At 31.6% G+C, this 21,082-nt stretch overlaps 1 protein-coding gene across 1 annotated transcript; it reads left to right on the top strand.

The window, feature by feature from the left end:
- Positions 1-2,795: 2,795 nt before the first annotated feature.
- Positions 2,796-15,587, top strand: Syngr (synaptogyrin). Its single transcript, XM_088243791.1, has 5 exons — positions 2,796-2,909; positions 10,300-10,537; positions 12,070-12,209; positions 12,747-12,909; positions 14,021-15,587. The coding sequence occupies exons 1-5, from the start codon at positions 2,808-2,810 to the stop codon at positions 14,050-14,052; spliced, it is 675 nt and encodes a 224-aa protein (XP_088099917.1). The 5' UTR covers positions 2,796-2,807; the 3' UTR covers positions 14,053-15,587.
- The last annotated feature ends 5,495 nt before the right edge of the window (positions 15,588-21,082 follow it).

Below are 21,082 nucleotides of genomic sequence, written 5' to 3'. Positions count from 1 at the left end.
TTACTCTGAGGTTATTATGGTGGCCATATTATGCCTTTCGTCTTATTGTATCTAACCCATTTTAAAAAAAAAGAAATGTGGAAATAAGCAAATGCAGGCTTCTGAAATAAATTTTTGGTAATTTCCATTGATATAGCCGATGTAACTGTTATATTTTCAAACATATTTTTTTTTAGACGGTAGTTGCTGGATTTTTTGTCTAGGTACAAAGCTTATATTTACTGTAAAAGGTATATTCCTTCTAACTATTCTAAATATTATACAAGGATCTGGTTTTAAGAAGGTGAAACCTCAGAAAACTCATTCAGGAGAAACTGGACTATCGGCAGACATCGACCGGCCTTCCATTCCACTTAGAGAGCTATCAGCATTTTGTGTCCTTCTTTTGTTTGTTTCAACAATTGCTTTTACTATTTTTACCATGCATGGTGACTTGTTACCTCCTAAGTCTTTATGACTTATTAGAGTTGGAATATTTCCCAGGTCCTCATTAAGACTTCTACACCGCGCGCTTTAAGCTAAAAAAGGGACAGCGCATCAACAAATAAAAAACATCTTGGGGGTTCTCACCATCACATGAGCAGCTATTGATTTCTGAGAGCTTAAATCGGTGAAGATAGCTCAGAGTGGCCGATGAGGATTTGAGTCAGTTCGTAGCCAACTTTCTGCGTTTTCCTGAAATCAAAGGCATAAAAAATTGTTTAGTTACCGGTCCAGTAGCTTCACTCGAATACCGGTCGCTCCAAAGCTTCAGGTTTCTGCTTCTTATTTTATTTAGGCAAAACAAAGCAAATTTGGCAAAATAGGCAAAATCAGGAGCGGTTTTATTGAGGGTAGCTTCTCAAGCCCGTTCATCTTCCTTTTTAATACCTTGAATTCCGCTGTGTCCTTGTATCCACCCCATATACATATTCTGTGATCTGGATACGAGTTTCTGTATAATATCCGTGTGAATGTCCATAATATTTGGCCTATTTAATCACATCAAGGGTACTTTACAATTTTACATGTAAACTTACATTCGAAGCAAACATTACATGTTGTATTTTTTATTTCAAAAATGAGGTTATGATGAACGAAAGAAGTGAGATTTCAGTTGAGATCTGAACTGACTGGGACTGTCAATAATTCGCAAGTGAGAAGGCAATTGGTTCCAGGCAGCCCTCCGGCCCTGCCAGCAATGGCAAAAGCACGAAATCTGAACCTAGTGTTTGAGCAGCGCCGGATTTTAACAATTTTTCCTATACCTCTTCCTAATAATAGGGTTGACCAAATTTTGATTAGCTATTGTTTGGACCCCTGATTTACTGATTTGTTAAGTTTGTTATTTGTTTCCATCCGTTTGGTGGTTTTTTTAAAATATAAACTAGAGCTTCTCTAATTGCAAATATTTCTGTAAGCAAGAGTAAGAAGAAGAAGCTTCTGATTCCCTGGTAATATTTGTCATTTTGCAGGTCCTACAAAGCTAGGCATTTTTTTACGTCATAAACTTCTGCAAGCTCTTTAATCCTCAAATCGAGGGGTGTAAATGTATTCAAAACTTGGGCAGATACTAATGATATTGTTATATCTCCCTTACACGACCTGATAAAGATATGTTGCTGTATGAAGTTCAATTTTTTGCAGTCACATTTCTTATCAGCCGCTTCTACCCAAACGCTTGAAGCATACCTAATAAAAAACATTCAAATACTGTGGAGGCATAAAAGTTCAATGTAATGTATTATTGTAATGTAATGAATATAAAAAAATAACCTTAAATTAATGTTTTGAAGATGCTATTCTTATTTATTATAATATGACTCGTCTATCACATATCTTACATAGTTCCCTTTATTGATGCCTTCTACCAAGATACGATAACATCAGCCGAAAACGAGTTATGTATTTACAAATTACGATGAGCATAGAAACAACAAAACCAGAATAGACAATGGATAACAATATCTATACAAACATAAAAATAATCCACAAATACAATAATAGATAGTTGGAATAACAATCACAACTAAAGTAATAAAATTTTAATATAAATTGAAACAAGCACATCAGAAAAAAATAACTAAAAACTTGATAGTGCTATTTCACAAAGAAATGAGATTCTTATCGTAAATTACATATAGGTAGACAAAACTTATTGTTATTATTAGAGTACACATAAGAATATGTTTATGTGTGCCCTACTTCAAGATTCAAAATAAAATTAAAATATATCACAACGAAATATAACATATGCATAATATAAAAACAACGAAAAATTTTGTCAATTTTATAGAATAATGCAACGTAGTTGTATCTTATATAAAACAAGAAAAAATAATTTAATTAAATAAAAAATAAATTGAATCATATTTTCCCAATGAAGCAAATCAAAACAAAGAATTTTACTGTTTGAACACAAAAACAATAACAGAACGTATCATTAAGCACTTTGAATATGAATTAATTGGAAAAGATAATATAATAAAAGATAAATAAACTTAAGTAAAATTGTACAAAACAATTAATTGATCTCTACCGCATTACGTTTTATAATTTTTCTTCAACTTTTTTAAATATTGACCATCTGTTGAGTTTTTCCAAAAACTATTTGACGGATGGACAGTTTTTTATTTTATCGACATCTAAGTCAAAACACAACCTAATAAAATTAAATATTATTCTTAGAGTATATATTCAAAATCCAACCATTCTCACAATTTACATTACATTAAAAATTAAACAAGATATTGGTTTTAATATTTAAGAATATAACGCATCCGCATGATGACAGGAGGCAACTGAATACCGCAGTCAGTTTTCTAAAGATGGACGGCGCGGGTGCTTATGGCGGAGGAAAAGCGGGTGGAACATTTAATCCAATTGCCTTTGCTCAAAGGCCTCCTGTTATTTTAAGAGGGGTTTGCTGGGTAAGTTATTTGACAATTAATTTATTGTATAAATTCAGCGGCTCGTATCCGTGTATCTCAGTTTGTGATGTGTTCCAAAAAATCGATTTGACATTTGGGAGTAGGGAGATTTTACTATACATGGCAGGGGTGGCAGATCAATCCACATCCTAAGCTTAGGGTTTTATTGATTTATTATTATTTTCTACACGATATTCCTGACATTTTCATGAATGCTGTACTTTTATTCTTTTTTGTTGTTTCAATCGTTATGTCACGAAAATTTCTTTATCTTAAGCACACAACATCCGAATACACTTACCTACCCTTTGACTTTGTTACGCAGGAGATGAACTGCGATGTTGGTTTTCCTTTTTTTTAAAATCTAATTTGATTTATACATAATTGTTTGCTGTTTTATTCAACCTAATCAATTTTTAGTTCAAATCAGTATCAGCTAATTTCAACTGATAATTTATTACGTGTATAGTTGAACTTGGTGGAAACCCATTTTTATTCATTTCCAATATGTAGATCACATTAGGTTTCTGATTCTGACTAGCAAGGAATTTCTTGTGTTAAGTCATGGCCATTTTAAAATAATTTTTTGACCATTTACTAAATTTATTTGGGATTACTTGAATACGTAAATCGGAATATTCTCTTGAGGGTTTACAAATGTATTACTTATAATAATAAAAATACGTACCTATATACTTTTATTCCACTTTTATTTATGTTTTTTACCAGTGAACGGGTTTCGTTGTGACGGACATCGTCAGACTGGTGGGAGACTAAACAAATTTCTTCAAAAATAATTTTGAAGAAGAAATTTGTTTAGTCTCCTACCAGTCTGACGATGTCGATCACGACGAAACCCGGCAAATTATTGGTTGAAATCTTCTTCAAAACGACAATCGCAAATGGGGGAGTCAAAGACACCGATTCTTGCAAGGTGGGTCCTCGTACAGCAATGCCTTATCGTCATTCCACAAATGGTGGATGTATCTTTTTTGTTTTGTAAAATTTTCTTAAACCAAAGACATGATGGAATATTAGGTTGAATGAGAGTGTAATGTTTTCCTTTCAAAGAGATGTTCCATTTGCGGACTAACTAGAAGACATATCAATATTTGGAATTGTCAAAAGATCATCGCCTGGGTATTTAGAGAAATTTGTACTTCCATTTAATACTGCTCCCTTAGCTAAACGTTTTAAAGTATTTCCATTTTGATTTTATCATTATTCATTAAAAAAAAAAACAACATCAAAATCATTAAGTAGGTCCAAGCATTCACTGCTATTTTAAAACCTGCGGTAGTTTACGAGTTCGCGCAACAATTGCAGCTGGCCAGTGTTATCCCTTTAATCCGAGCTTAAACACATTATTGGATTTCCCTCAAGTCATAATGTAGCTTGTACGATTGCCCACTGAGAAGTCTTTGACGGATTGAAGGATGAAGGACCCAAAAACGGTGTTAGCATTTTTTTCTCACTCTGTAAATTAATGCACACAGTCAAACTGTTTCCACGCCATTAAAAACTTGTTCATTTGTGAAATTGTTTCCCGAAACCCAGTTTAAATCCAATGTTTATTTCGTGTTTTGTTTTAAATTTCTTCAGTTTTTTCTGCAACTATTGCATCTTGGGATCTTGTTCCTTTCCCTCTCTCTATGAATACTGAATTGACCTTTACGCTACTATATGTGGCACTTTTATAGGTATTGTCAGATTTACAGATCTAGTGGTTTCTAAAAATAATTTCAAGGCTTTAAAAAAGTTTTGTAATCATTTCACCGAATTGATCATTTCCAATCAAATAATTCCAAGTCAGTGAAGAATTTATTTCCTTTTTTTCTTCAATCTAATGAAGTACATACTAACTTCTGGACTTCTTTCGACTACCAGATTACAGAGAGCTCCTTCAGGCAGCTTTTCTTGTTTGGCAACGAGCAATTTTTCCATGTATATGGGCACCGCCAAGGAGACTTAAGTCCTCAGGTGCAGTATGTGGTGGGCAAGTTTCAACTGTTAATAGCTTGGCATACCTATTGTTTCTTTGATATCACTCCGTTATTGCAGAATAAAACATAATGTTTCCAGTTGGATCTTATTTCATAATGATGTGATGTTTGTAATCAAAAAGTTTTAATCAAGCATTCCATTACTCATTCGCACAGTGATACTGCAATTTCTGTATAGCGAATGACTCATGGCCTTACAGTATTCCTTATCACTCTTTGATGAACATGCCATGTTTTAATTTTGATTAGATTCTAAGAAACTTTTTTAAAAAGTTCATTCAGAAATCCATATTATGTTTATCATCTGGGCTTACAATGTAATTTTCAATTGTAGTATTCATCAAATTAATCAAAATTAAATTATTGTTTTTAACCACTTATTTTTAATTTAATTACCAACTGATTTCAAAGCAACACATGCTCCTTTATCGACGTACAATTATTGAGAACTAAATATAAATCCTATTTTATAATTTAAACAGTGTCTTAAGTCTAATACATATGGAGGTGATAAATCAAGTTTTTATGTCAAGTAGTAGTTTGTGTTTGTGGAGGTAAGCAGTGAGGGGGGGGGGGGGGGATGAAATTTAATCATTTGCAATTGTTCTAAAATTAGACAGGAGTGGACTATAGGAAATGTTTATTTGATTATTTATTGGTTTTTTGTTACTATTTGTCGCTTTTTTAATTTTTAAGATTCTTAAGTTGTCTAATTTTAATGCTATATTTTCAACATTTAGAACCTTTAACCCATTTTCTTTATTAATATTATGATTATTTTCCATTAGATGGTTTGGCGAATTTGGAAAAATTCACTTTAAGAGGAAACGCAGTCTGACTTTTCTTCATACAAGTATTTTCTCCCTGGATTATGGCACTAAAGCAGTGATTTTTTTAGTCACTACAGATTCCATTACCATTGGCGTGTCCCTATCGTTTTGTTTTTTTTTAATAAACTATTTATTATATCCAAAAACCCTTAAAAGCGCTTCATTTTATCTGCCGTCTTCAAACTTACGGTGTACAAATATGATAACTATCTTGAAAAACGCTAAAGGTACTGACACAGAAATTTTAATTCTAAAAAAACCAAATAGGTTCAGTTTTGGGGTACAGAAAACCAGACAGCGAAACGTCAATTTTGTCCATTTTAGTTGAGCATAATCAGTCCGATGTGCAGTTGACTTTTTTGCACTATATCGACAAGGCATTTGCGAGAGAGTTAAAGAAAAACAATGTTCAAATACCTATTCATAAAATTCCCAGCCATTGCATATTCTCTTCAAGTGTTCTTTTAGTCTAATATTAAAGTTTCCTTTAGTTTTTCCAGTGTAAATTGAATCGCAATAACTACAATTTAACTGGCATATGCCAGATTTATTATATTTAGAGACTTGTTCTTTTTTATTATCATTATTATTATGCATAACTTATGTAACGCCATTTTTCTAATATAATACCTCAAGGGTGCTTTACAAAGTGATTCTATGAATATCAATTTAATTTTAATTTATAATTTAAGAACAGCAATTTATTTTGTCTTCACAAGCTACAGATTTATTCAAATGATTTAGAGAACAGGTGGGTTTTAAGTTTCTTTTGAAACATCACTTCACTCCCACAGTTGCGCCTCTGCTGGAAGAGCATTCCATGCCAGGCCTGCTACCGCAAACGCGCATTAAGCTTAGTGCATCGGTTGCATACAGGTATAATAACTTTTCCTATCGCCGAGATGTAGCTGATCTAAGATGTCTCTCGGCTAGCAGTGGAGTCATATGACTGAACTTAGAGATTCCGAAAATAAGTCTCGCTGCGGCATTTAATACAGACTGTAAGTCATGTACGACTGCAGTCATTTTATTCATTGGTAGACCTGTGTAGATGCCATTACCATAATTTTATCTCTAGGCACTACAAAACCGTTTATTAATTGACAGGTGGCATCAACCAAATTTTCGCGTATGCATTTGATTTGTCTCAGCTAGTAGAAACAAATTATTAAAATTATCCCAGACCCTATTAACAAATTTGTTAAAATTTATAATAGATACACATGACTAAAATTAAACCGCTTGATTTAAAGATTTGTTCATTTAAAAAAAAGTTAATCTTAACTTATCTATATATACTTTTATTTGTTAATTATATTTTATTTATTTATTATATTTTATTAGCCAGAGGGCTCTTATGACATACAATTTAAAAGTACATAATTATAGCAAATAACATAATTATAACACTAAATATGTAAAAATGTAAAAGAAAGGAAATAAAGTCCAGAAGAATTTAAACAAAAAACACATTAAAAAGGGGAGAATTGAGGGGATGACCATTTCAATGGATAGGATAGCTGATTTAATTGCAGCAGGAGTGGTATGGAGTATGTCATACATAAATAGGTTGATATTTTACTTTTATTATTTCTATCTACTAATAAGTGGGAAGATCGGTCTGTGTATCCTAAAACGGACTGGAATCAATCATTTTGGATGCTCTTCAAATTTAAGAAGTTTCTACCGTTCCAGTATTATTTATCTGATAGTAAATATACCCTGTAGATATTTGAATAAATTATGGATTGTTTTTAATCAAAATTGGAACCGTCACGCGTCAGTACATTCTCCACAAATAGAGAATTCTTCACTTCATGGCGGGAAGTAGATTTGCATATTTAGTGTTTTGCATATTTTATGGTGTTCTGTATACTCGTATATGCAAGAATTTAATCATGTGCATGTAGGATTGTAATTAAAGTCTAATAAATTTGAGCCCTTGTCACCCTCATTCTGTTATATAACTGATACTATAAACTTCATATAATATATTTTGATGCTTTCCTCGGTGAAGTAGAAGAATATAATTGGAACCTTTTTTTTTACATGGTTTTGAAATAGCACGGTACAAAAATTAAATTAAAAAAAAAAATAATTTAACAATGCGTAATATGTAGTAACCATCATAATGGGCGTGCACCCATTATAGAAGGCAGAGTTATTTATCTCAGCTCTCATACCGCTTCCTTATTTGGAACAGTCATAGTACAAGATATTTGCCTTCAATCCTGGAGTTCATCTCCTCAGCTCCCAGACCGCTTCCATGCATTTTGGAACAGTCTCAGGGAGATGATCCAGCACTCCAAAAGGGTTATCCCATGGAGGTTTATCTAAGCTGCAAGCAGCCGCTCCCATGCACTTTGCCAGCTTCCTGAGATTATTCTTGACGGTCTTCCAGTAATCAGTTGCATAATACTCACTAAGCAATCAGTACTTGCGTATTAACTTGCTGGGTAGTTTTATCAACCGTTACCGTGAAGGAAGTGCTATGTCTTGACATATCTTGACACCACATGTTTCTCCCTTAGTCCAAGTCCAGTGTACGGTCATTAATCTCATCCGTCAAGTGTGAACAGAATCCCGGTGATTCTCAACCCGTGAACCCCGGGAATGTTGAACTGTGTTATTAATTATTATTTTGATTTAATTACCTTATTGCTATTTTATCGAATTACTGAACTCGAACCCATGTATGATTTGCTTAAGTAAAATAAATATTAACGACAATTGTATCTGCTCTACAAACTATATTTGTACTATTAATAATAATGGGTATAAACCCATACATATATTGTAGTCGGACGTGCAATATAGCATTTAAGAAATTTGACAAATATTTTTTTGTTAGGAAGCTGCTAATCAAATGTTCAGAAAACAATTAAATTAGGAAGTTCGTTGGTTTTTCAAATATTTATTTATTGACCGTGTTTATTTTGTAGAACTCCATATTATAATTTTCATATTAATTAAATATGGTTTTTTAAAGTTTTGTAATTTTGAAATTACTCCGCCTGCGACATCACTTCATTAAATTCTGCCGATTGGTGAGTTGGCTTTCCTTAAACCAGTAATCTTTCACAACACTATCACTACACTGTTGGTTAAGTTATCTAAAAAAAACGTCTTTTGGTTTTCACTATACATCAGTGGCGAATGGTGATTTTATTTACAGGTAAGCTATAAAAAATATCATATATTTGTACCTACATAGGAGGTACATAATATAATGTTAGTAATAAATACCATAAATTGATATTTTTCTGTGGTTCTGTGTTATACGACAACTCTGATGTAACTTTGTGATAAATTATGCTATATAGATATATTTTCCATTACTTTAAGATATAATTCATTAAAAAATAAATAAAAAATACCACTATGAATTTAGTTGGTATTAGAAATTCAATTGAAATATCAACTGGCCGCATTGTTCTAGTAATTACTAGTTCTAAAAACGGCCGCGTGGAGTGCTATATGTCCTGCAATATGACGCATGAAAGTAATTATGGTCTTATGTCAAAAGTACCATCTCAAAGAAAAATAGTCCTAAAGAAACAATGTTTAAAATACTATTTTCCAAATCAAGAATCTTCAAATAATTTGTTTAATCTAGGAGAAAAAACCCGCACTGGGGTTAATACATTCAAAATATAGTATACTTATTTGTATGAAAAAATAAGTTGGAATAATCGGCTAGTTTCTTGGCTCACAGCAGGCGCTGGGCGCGCTTTATTAAAATTTATATTTATATTTATATTTGGATAAAAATACAAACAGTGGAAATGATTTAAAATAAATGGTAATTATTTATTTGTTTTTCTGTAAATAAAGTTACAATAAAACATTATTATGGTTAGTCAAATATAATGGTAAGCTGTGCATAATCGCTTCTATACACGGTTCGCCCCTGCTATATATATATTTATTGGGCAACTACTATTGTTCAAAACACTATTGTTCTTAGCAGAGTGCAGATAAATTATAACGTTTCAATATTCACACTCACAAATTCACTTGACACTCACATGGATTTAAAATTGTACAATGAAATTGTACCAGAGGAAATATACAAAAAAGAAAATCGGAAAATATTCAAAATGATTCTTTCATAATGTGATAATTTTATATAATATGAACAAACACAAACAAATAAACCTCCATATCATTTCCCCAGGGGTAGGCTACATTTATACAGCTTCTCATGAATGCTCGCTGATTATTCCTTTTGACATGTCAATATTCAAGTATTTGTTGGATTTGATCATGCCATATCGTTCTCGGTCTGTCAACATTCTCATTGTAAATCTTTTTTGCCGTTTTTTACTGTCTATTCGCTCTAGGTACATATCCAAACCAACGCAGTACCCTTTGATTTTGTCAATAATGCTCGTCGTTTTGTATGTTAATTAAATGTTCGCATCGGTTCATAAAATCATTTTCAACTAATTAATTAGTTAATCTACTCAGCCATACCACCCTTGCCAGAATCTTGTCGAATTTTATAGCTTTAATTTCCTGCTTCGAAATGACACGTGTGTTGTTTTCTGATTCCAGTTATTCAGCGTAATAGTATTTGGCTGCATCTCTTCCAAGGGTTGGGCCGTGGACGCTACTACCGGAAAGGAGTACTGCCTTTACAACAAGGACACCAATGCCTGTAATTATGGAGTTGGGATCTCTGTCATTGCCTTTGTGGCATCTATCGGCTTCATCGTGGGAGAGTTCCTCTTTGAACAGATGTCCTCCGTGAAGACAAGGAAGCACTATGTCCTTGGCGACCTTGGATTTTCCGGTAAACATTTATTTTTATCATCTTCTATTTCCTATTCCCGTATCTATCCGCTTAAAGGTCACAATTCTTCTTTTTTTCCTCCTTTTATTTCAATTACTTCATTTATGTTTAATTATTTTTTTATTATATAACTGCTGCTATATATCGCTAGGCAAAGCAACCGCGAGATTAACCCAAAATTTCAGATTTTTAAGTACAGGTGCAGAGATATGTTGATAAATTAAATTAATAAATGTTTTCAAATAATAAAATATTGAAGTTAGATAGTTAACCTATGGGAAAATATATTATTGTATTTATAATCTTCTTTAACTCTTAAAAGACTGTGGTAAATAATCCCTTTGCATGCGGTAATAAAAGAATTCTAAAGTTCAGACATTTTAAACAAAAAAAAAAACATGAAGACAAAATGTTTAATGATTCCTTTTCCATAATTTATGCAAATAAACATATAATTTAGCCCTGTTATAGCAAAATAAATTTAAAATCATGAATACGCCGCTCATATCACGCGCGTGCATGCCCCATCACTGTCATCAACTGACTGAAGACTGAATATGTTTTACACAACACCCGCCACCAAACAGCCTCTCTGTTTTCCTTGTTATGAGTTCTATCTTCGTGCTCTATCTTATACAGAAGTGTTGCTGAATTAGCGGACATTCATTCTTCGAGTAGCGAGGATAAATATTTTTTTGTATTAACATCCAGAACCATGAGGCTGATAAAATCTTTCCTTTATGTAACAGAAAAAATCAAGGGTCCTATACACCATTAGCAGCAAATAAGGGAATGATAATATGCACTTCATGTATGTTAAAAACATTTTTTTAAATTGAGATTATGGCAAAGTAAAAAATATGATTTAATATTCAATCTGAACTGACTGGGGGACTATCGCAGAGTATGTGTGAAGGCAATCCGTCCCAGGCAGAGCGATCTCCAAACCAATAATTGACCACTGACTGGAACTCGAAATAACCTGTTTTATAAAGGTTTAATGGCTTCAATGAGCTAGTAAGTCTCAAGGAAGCTAAAAAATGTTTACATTTAGAAAATAATTCGTCCATTGGCTAAAAAATAGATAAAAATATTTATCTCAACTCTTAAAAGACTGCTAAACAATCCTTCTGCAGATGTTGCTGAAATTCGCGTTACATTAAGCAAAAGATAAGATATTTTGAAATATTAGGGCGTCGACAATCCGGACAGGCGAAAAACAGGACCTTAGCGGATTATTGAGGCGTCCAGATTGTGATATGCAGTCTGCAATAATTTAATGGTAATTAAACATGTATGTAAATTATCAAATGACAACCTCAACAACATTAACAGCAGGTCATGAGCCCTGTAAATGCCTAGCTTCCATATTACCTTCTCAAAAATATTTTCCCTCTCTGATGCAATAAATTTAGAACTAAATATAACTAACCTAGTGTTTGACAAGTTTACTTTTGCCTGAAAGAGATGCGCACCTAAGTTTAATTTTATTTAGTTTATGTCCACACAAAAACATGAATTTTCGTTTGCAGCTTTCTGGGCCTTCCTGTACTTTGTTGGATTCTGCTACTTGGCCAACGCCTGGGGCAAGTCTGAAGAGCCCCCGGAGGGACGTGGCTCCAGCAACATGCAGTCTGCCATTGTCTTCTCTTTCTTCGCTATGTTCACATGGGTATGTCCTTCAGATATCGTGTAGAATAAATAATATTAGTTGATCCAGAGAATGTGCATCTTGAATATATCATTTTTAATATATTACCATTCTAGCTTACAAGCTGTACACATGTAATTTTTAATACTTTTTAACCCTCTCATTACCAGCGTCATTCCTCAGGTACACAACAAAAATTAAAGCACCCAGTTTTATCTGCTATCTACGTACGATATACAAATATGATAAATATTTTTAAAAAATGCAAAAGGTACCACATAGAGAATTGAATTCTGGTACTCTTTCTTTAAAAAAAAAAACATTTTCCATTTTGGGGTGCGGAAATCTGGATTATGAGACCTTGATTTTGTCAATTTTTGTTAGGCGTAATAAGTCCGATGTGCAGTTGCCCTTTTTGCACAGTATCGGGGAGGCATTTGCGAAATAGTGACCAAAAAACTGCTTTGATACCTATTCATTAAACTTCTCTACACCGCATGTTCTCTAACAAGTAATCATTTTGTCTCTGAACCAATCCTTATTTGATTTGGCTTTCAGGCTGGCTGCGCCTTCTTCGCTTTTCAGCGCTTCAGGCAGGGAGCCGAGGGGGCCTTCGCCCCCTCATACGAGGTAGAGGGAGCCCTCGGGGGCACCACCTCCTACCCGGGAGCTCCGGACCCCGACCCCGCATACCAGGATCCTCCCTTCTCCAACCAGAGAGGTGATTACACATTTTATTCTAATGCCCAGCTGCTATGTAAACTATTGTACCTTGAAAACCTAACACATTCAGGAAAGTTTATTAAAGATGTGCAAATTTACTTTTGTCTTAATTTCAAAGAATTTTATTCAAAGTTCGGATTGTACTAGTAAATCGTTCTATAGATTTATGACTGAGTCACGCTTTGTAATACACTATTCTACTGCAGTCAATCATCGACTAATTACAGCGTGAATTCGCCAGTAGTACGGATGCATGTACTTGAGAACAACATCGATGTATTTTACATCAACCTTGTGAATAAAAAAAAAACAATGTTTATGTTCCATATTGTTAAGTGTCCTCGGCACGGGTAACCCTAGTGAGGTCACATTATTTTTATTATTAATTATAATAGTCTGTAAAAGAAAAAATATGAATAAATAAATAAATATCAAAAAAAAATCCTCTCAAAAAATACGATAAATTTTTAGTTTTTTTTTTAAAAATGATTTTGATTTTTATTCATTTAAATAAATTGTACTCTTGGCAGAAATCATCCTTCTTAGGATGGATTGCCTAAATATAAAAAAATAAATAAAAAAAAAATAGTATATTATATTGTATTATACTTAGCTCTTTCAAACTAAGTTACATATCTTAAAATTTAATTTGTTTATATAACTTTTTATCTTTTATATCTGATACGTTTTCTTCATATTTCTCTATACCTACTATTATTCCTAAATACAATACTTTCTTCTATTTTTTATACTGTATATATTTTTTTTAATTTAGTGTTTTTTTATGTACTAATTTTTTTGTATAATTCATGTGGAAAAGCCTTATGGGTGTGAAAAATTAATAAGAGTATTATTGGTTTGGAGCCAGTAGGCAGTGAAAGATTGGCTTAAAAGATTTATGACGAGAATGTTGAAGGATGCAAAAAAAGAGGAAGACTGAGAAAGACATAGCATGACCAAATACAAAAAATACTTAAAAATGAACATGCGACGTGTAAAGATAGAGTGATGATGAGTTCTATCTGCCTACTCCTACAAGAAAACGGGGTACATTTGTTAGTTTGTTTGTTTGTCAATTTCACTTCAATGAGTATTTTTTTAAATTTTAGGTGGAGGTGAGTACCAAGCTCCGACATATTGAAGAGCGTCACAACAGTACCAAGATTCCACTAGTCGGCGATCGGGAGAAACACCACTGCGTTTCTTCTCAGTGTGTTTTCTGACCACTTGTTTACCCATACTATATTATCTCCTATCAAAAGTGGTCACCCTCAATGCTTTGTTTAACATTTGTGTATTAATTGTACCTGTTTTATATTTTAATTGTATTTTTGACCATTATAAAAACATATTTGTATTTATTTTACATAACAAAACAAATACTTTTTATTTTATTTACTAAGCACTCTAATTTCACGGTGTTGCCCTTCAACAGGACGCGTAAAAATCTAAATAGTTTTTCAAACGGTAAAATTGATTTGAAACAACCTAATCGTAAAAAAAAACTTTTTCTTTTTACTCTGATAACTTCTGTTGAATATTTTAATGATTGATCGATGCGTATTTCTGATACTGTACGTCCAAAAATCAAACTAGGCCGGCTGCACATTTCAAAAGCAGTACTTTCAAATCTCGGCCATAAAAAACGTTTCAATTATAAGACTTACTTGCATACCAAAGATCTGAAATGTATCTCTTGCGTGGATTTGGGTATGAATACGTAATTTTGTATTTTTTCTGTTGTTTTAATATGTCAATTGTTTGATTTCAATTCTACTTCTTATCCAAAGGCCTATAGATCGCTTTAACAATGTCTAAATGTTGACATGAACCCTGGAAATATTATCAATCTTCCGCAGTATCTATTTAATAAGATACTGTGAAAATAAATTGTGTTTATGTTGTTTCAGAAACCGATACTTTCAGGTTTTATTTACAAAATTTATTTTTTGCACAGGGTGGATTTTTTCTTAAATTTCCACATCAAATGCAGAATATTAATTATTTCACTGGAAAAAATCATAACTTATTTAAGATCATTGTTTTACTAAATATTTAACGGCTTCTCGTCAAATACAAATATTTACTTATATATGGTACTTAGTGTATTTTTATAGTCTTTAGAAGTTGATAAACGAATATCGAATTAAGCATTGTGTTGTTGGTTATTGTACAACATTTATATTATAAGAACACAATAATGTGTATTTAGATAGATTGGCTATCGATAAATATTTGAACGGCAATATTTTTTATTTAATATTTTTGAAATTCGATTCTTTCAATTGATCAAAAAAAAAAGTTTTTAACTAATACACAAATATTATGTATTTGTGTTTTTTTCAACTAACAAATTTTAAAAAATCCAATTGGATTTCCTAATTGCTAAATGGTTACAAATTATGGTTAAAATATTTCCAAATGCAGCCCAACCTAACCCGATTTGTCTAGGCACAAAATTAAGTGCACTCAGCGGTCCATGGAAAGACAAATGTTGGGCGTCTCCTTAAGAGACCGAATAAGGAATGAGGAGATAAGACGCCGTACATAGGTGACCGATATCGCAGAAAGAGTGGGAAGACAAAAATGGCAGTGGGCGGGTCATGTGGCGAGACTAGAAGTCGATAGGTGGACTCCCAGAATACCAAACTGGGGACCCTACGAAAATAAAGAAAAGATGAGATGGACTGACAACATCGTCGAACTCGTGGGCCATGCATGGAAACAGAGAGAAAAACATGAAAAAAATTGGAAGATGCCTATATCCAGCAGTGGAGAGAAACGGGCTTATAAGAAGAACTCTTTCTTTAAAAAAAAAAACTAATTCAAGCCATAATCAGTTTGACGTGCAGTTGTCTTTTTTGCACGGTATCGGGGAGGCATCTGTGAGAGAGTGACAGAAAAACTACGTTCAAATACCTATTCATCACACTTTTCTGCCTCGTATATTCTCTGAAGATGTCATTCAAAAATGTTATATTAAAAATGATTGCCCTTTGAATAGTTATCAATGATTTTCCTATGTAGTCAAAATTGCATTGATCTCTTTATAAAATGAGTAAAATACATATATGTATGTATTTAATTTAATTTTAGATTAGGGCAATATTGCGATGTACAATAAATGTTAATAATTAAGTTGTCAGTATAGAACCCGCTTTTAATTATAAATAATATGTGTATTAATATTTTCTAAAGTTTTATTTCATTCCGTATGAATGGGTTTAGGTTACAAGTAGAAACTACTTTATCTGTCTTCTGAGACACAAGAGCTAATTTTTTACCTTTGTTATAATTTCAAACTTTGTGTTAATAAAATATGTGATTTTTTTTCATCCTTAAAGTATTAACTTAAAACTTTCACATGTATTTGTTTCAATTTCATTGATAAATTGGTACGATTTGTGGGCAATCAGGTGTTAGTTGATGCGCCAATACACCACACTTACTCGTTTTTGCATTTTAAGTGATTGTTGACTTTATTTTTTTAATGGCTGTACTTAGATCTGAATAAAGTTATTATTAATTCCTGTATTTAAATACCACATTCATATTTGTAGAAAGTTGTTCCTTGTAAATGTGTCATTAATATTAAGCTGTGTAACTGTATCCCTTGCCCATTGTAATCTAGATCCGTGTGCTTTATATGGTCCGATAATTTAAATCAATGTAAGAGATAAACTCAAATATATATTTCTATGTACATTATTTCTCAAAATAGCTTCTATTATATTCTTCTGTTACTTTAAAAATGGCATTTATTAAAGTTTTAAAAACTTTTTACCTGTAGATATTTTGCTAATTATTCATTCGTAATATTTACAACTTCATTGTTGTTATTTTCATCTTTTTCTGTGGTATGCAAATACGTTTCTTACATCAATAATAAATATTGAGAATTATATGAATAAATATATTTTTTTAACAAAAATCAAGCTACATAATATTATGTCACACCTGTTTTCAATGTTGACAATAATAACATTATCAATCAAAATAATGAAACGAATTTGTATAAATGAACCATGAGCAATGTGTTATCGATACCAAATTGGTAAATATAAGAAGAGCAATAAATGTTAAAAATTAATTTAAAATGAAGAAGTTTATTCATTTTTTACTATGTGACAGCATTTTTGTTTCAAATTTTATGTAATCGTTGGGATCAGTTATAGACATACTGTTGGCTTTATGTAATTCTACAGACTAGCTAAATCACTAAATAAAACTATGTAGTTTAATTTCATTTCACAACATTCTTTTTAACAGTTTTCTCGGGTGTTAATTATATTTATAACTAGGTAACATGCATTTATTTTTGCATCAATAATTTTCTATATGAAAATTCTTATTCACATATCTTTATCCAATATGGATTAGGATTTATGTATTTTGATAAAAAATCTTCTTATAATATCTTTGTGAAAGAAAATGATATTGATTGCACATTTTGAAAATTAATAGTACAAAAGTTGTTACATTTTCGCAATTTCAATGTAAATTTGGATCACTTCCCATAGTAGCTTGCACATTGTAGATTAAGATTACTACTGAATTTTAATTATGGCGAAACGGAAATTTTGTGTGCTATTTAAATTGTCCAAACAGATGAAAATATTTATTAATCTTGTTTATATGTATCACTTTCAGATGTGATGCTCAATTTAGCTAGTTATGAGAAATTTTAATACAATGTGTGACTTGCATCGAAAACAAAAATCATCCCAAAAACTTTGTATTTCGTAATCTTGTTATTAAAAGTTTTGTAATCAGGCAAAGTAGATAGCTGAGAATTTTAATAAATAAAGACATTTTTAAGCCTCTCAATCTTGTTTGAAAACTAGGAGAAAAATCTGATTTCGGAAAATTGTGTAGCCAATAGGCAATAATTTCCTCTATCACTTTTAATTAGCGTTTAGGTATCAAAACTCAACTTTCGTGCACCAAATAATAAGGGGAAATATTCCATCATTCTGCTATTTATAAACATCAATGTCTCAAGAAATGTAGGCACCTTCCTCGCGCATGAAATAATATAAGTTTTCAAAATTTCTTATTGGTAGCAAGTCTCATAAAAATTGTATTCGGTAGCTCAATTTCTCTTAAAGTGAACTAGGATTGAAATTGTTTGTTGTATAAATTTCATTGCATCCATTTGAACAAAATCTGAATTTATCTTAACAAATTTATTTTGAATAGACTAGGAAGACAATAATTTACTTTGTAATGAAAGCATTATAAGAAAATATTCTTATTTTCCTTTCATATAATTGTACCTTTTATTGTCGAGCAGATTTGTGGTTTCCTAACCAAAAGGAAAAAACTTGGCTGCTTTTTGCTCTAATATGTATTTAGTTGAAGCATTGTTATTGTAAACTCTGAGAAATTAGTATTGTATCGAGATTCACAGTAATATAGAATGTTTGAGCTAGCTTATATCTGTTTCCTCAAAGTACGTATTATATATTTGTAAAAGCAAAATAATGTATTTGCATTGTAATAAATGGTTTATGTAAAAAATATTTAACTATGTAAGAAATCGTATATTCAAATGTTACATACACTACACAGTTGACAGTGTACATTATAAAAGTAATAAAATAGATTAATGTGAATAGTCTGTTTCAATTATTGCCCCTTCAAATTCTTTACGGAACTACCCGGATGTCTGCACTTTTTATAGACTTGTGATAGAAAAGTTCACCGTAAATAATACAAAAATGCTTATCGGCACTTTTCACGCAGGAAAGGTAGTTCTACTTACGCACCTGACTGGTGCCCTTTGTACGTCTACTAGATTATTTAGTGGGAGCATTTTAAATCAATCCTTCAAAATGTTCCAAATTACACACATCTATAAAAAGTAAGATAAGCTGTTTTTTCATTTATGCACACACATACTTGTGTAGTTTGTGTATTAAAAATTTAACTAATATTTTAGGAGATTGAGAGATCTTATAAAAGCATTTTTTATTTAATTATCTACCGGTTTCTGCCCGCTGCGTTAACCCGTTACATCGTAGCGAAGCCCGCGTAAAATTTGTAAACATAAAATTACTGAGAGCATATTATACCGTGTCAGCACAGATTAACATAATATATTATGGGCAGGGTTCACAGTTCACAAATACCTTTATTCATATTGTGCTGTTTCAAACAAATAACAGTGATTCTTTGTGAGAACAGTATTTGAATTTTTTTTTCTTCAATTTAGCAGTCACACAAATCATTGCGAAGAGCCAGAAACATATTTGTGCAGGTTTGCGAAGACCGAGTAACCAAATAAAACATGTATACCTAATCATAAAAAAACATGTGATAAAATAAAAAGCACTTTTACATTTTCAGTTGTTTATATTTATCACAAACATTACACAATAAGTAAAGAGCAGATTCATGGAATCTAAGAGCATATTGGTGCACAATGTCTTAACATAACGCTAGTCATTCTATAAAGGATACTGTATCTAACCTTTTCCTGATTAACATTAACATTACTTCATGGAATACTATTTACCTTACAAATATTAGTTTGTCTTGTATTTAACGGATGAGAAAATAATTACTAAAGTTCAATTGTGAAAAAGTAGAAAAATAAAAAACAAACATCTTATATTACACTTGTATGTAAAAACAGCAGCAAGTTTTTGTTATTCATATAAATAATATTACTTCATACTAAACAATTTCATGAGATAACATTTATTAATATGTAGTCTATATTACAATGACATTTTTAGTGGTTAAGTGGCTCTATAATAACTAAAATGGAACAAAATTCTAAGGATAAATAAGGATTATATTTATGAAAGAATTAAAAACAAGGTAAATATTTATTAATAACACTTGATTCGATCAATGTACCATCATTTTCCTTTCCATACGCAATGGTGCATAGGGAACTGCATTAGTATAGGTATAAATGACAGTTTAGATTTGAAAAAAATATATGAAGGTAAGATTATAAGTCTTACGCTTCAGATGTGGAGATACCAGTCCAGGGACCATGAAATATTGTGGTGTTTTACACCGCAATATATTAAGTAGTATTAGTCTTTAAATAAATTATTTCATTTTTTGATCGAGTTTTGATTACATCGAAACATTGAATATTTTAAATTTTATATTTGAAGCACTTTGTAATTGTTCATTAAATAAATATAAAAGAACTTTGTTTTTAACCGCTCACTTTTGAACAATTTCAAATCTACACAAGCTTCTTTATCAATTATTTGTTAATTATACATTGCTTGTGCAGATTTAAAACCGGTTAGCAGAAAAAATAAGTGGTTAAAAACAAAGTTGTTATATATTTATTTTATTAAATATTTTATTTGTATGAATGCTTTAGAAAAAAAAAATTAGAATATTACACATTTACTGAATCAATTTTGCGGGGTAGGCATAGAGGATAGAACATCCATATATGATTATTTTTTTGCGAGACATCCATCGGTGACAGGCATCATCACTATAATTACAATGATAGTTATGTAGATTTAAAAAATACAGGGAAAAACAAAAATAGTTAAAAGAATGTAAAAGCACAATGCTAAGTAATTCATGGGAATTGAATGAAAAAGGAAGTTTTCTTCTTGTAAAATAAGAAAAATAGAATATGCAAATAATTTTTCAACAAAATATAAAATATACATTGATCCATACAGCATTCCACGAGCAATTAAAATATGTGTGGGGTGTGTAAAATATTCTTACAAGGAATTATTTATCAATACCGACATTACAACATAGACATACTCAATTACGATGTTAGTAGACTTATATTACTTACAATAGCATAATACGGGAAAAATGATATTGTAATATGGCTATCTAAAAATAAATCAGTGAATCTTAGGTACCTTTAAAAACATTTATAAATATCGCGGGGTAATTACTACAACCAGGTAACTTCAAAATCGACATTTGTGAGTTGCTTACTTAGAACACAATTTTTTTATCCTCCTCAGTGAATGCTACAAATAAGCCTACAGTCTGTATCTCAATCTCTAAGTTCAGTAATATCACTCCACTACTTCCGGAATTACACTGGCTACATTTTCCATAGAGGGTGGAATACAAACTCTGTTGGCTTATGTATAAATCACTGCACAACTCTGCTCCGGAATACCTAAAGGAACTATGCATTCCAGATGAACTAGCTGACAGGC

Source organism: Micrasema longulum, unplaced genomic scaffold (assembly GCF_059751315.1).
Source record: "Micrasema longulum isolate JH-2025_06_02 unplaced genomic scaffold, ASM5975131v1 h1tg000232l, whole genome shotgun sequence".
Classification (NCBI taxonomy): Eukaryota; Metazoa; Arthropoda; class Insecta; order Trichoptera; family Brachycentridae; genus Micrasema; species Micrasema longulum.
Note: the sequence above shows the minus strand (reverse complement) of the source record. Positions and strands in the feature narration are given on the sequence as shown.

Excerpts from the sequence above, each read along its gene's own strand:
- Syngr (XM_088243791.1), top strand. The coding sequence starts at position 2,808 with ATGGACGGCGCGGGTGCTTATGGCGGAGGAAAAGCGGGTGGAACATTT. Across the intron at positions 10,538-12,069 it reads TGGCGACCTTGGATTTTCCG|CTTTCTGGGCCTTCCTGTAC; the intron begins GTAAACATTTAT and ends TTTCGTTTGCAG. Across the intron at positions 12,910-14,020 it reads TCCCTTCTCCAACCAGAGAG|GTGGAGGTGAGTACCAAGCT; the intron begins GTGATTACACAT and ends TTTAAATTTTAG.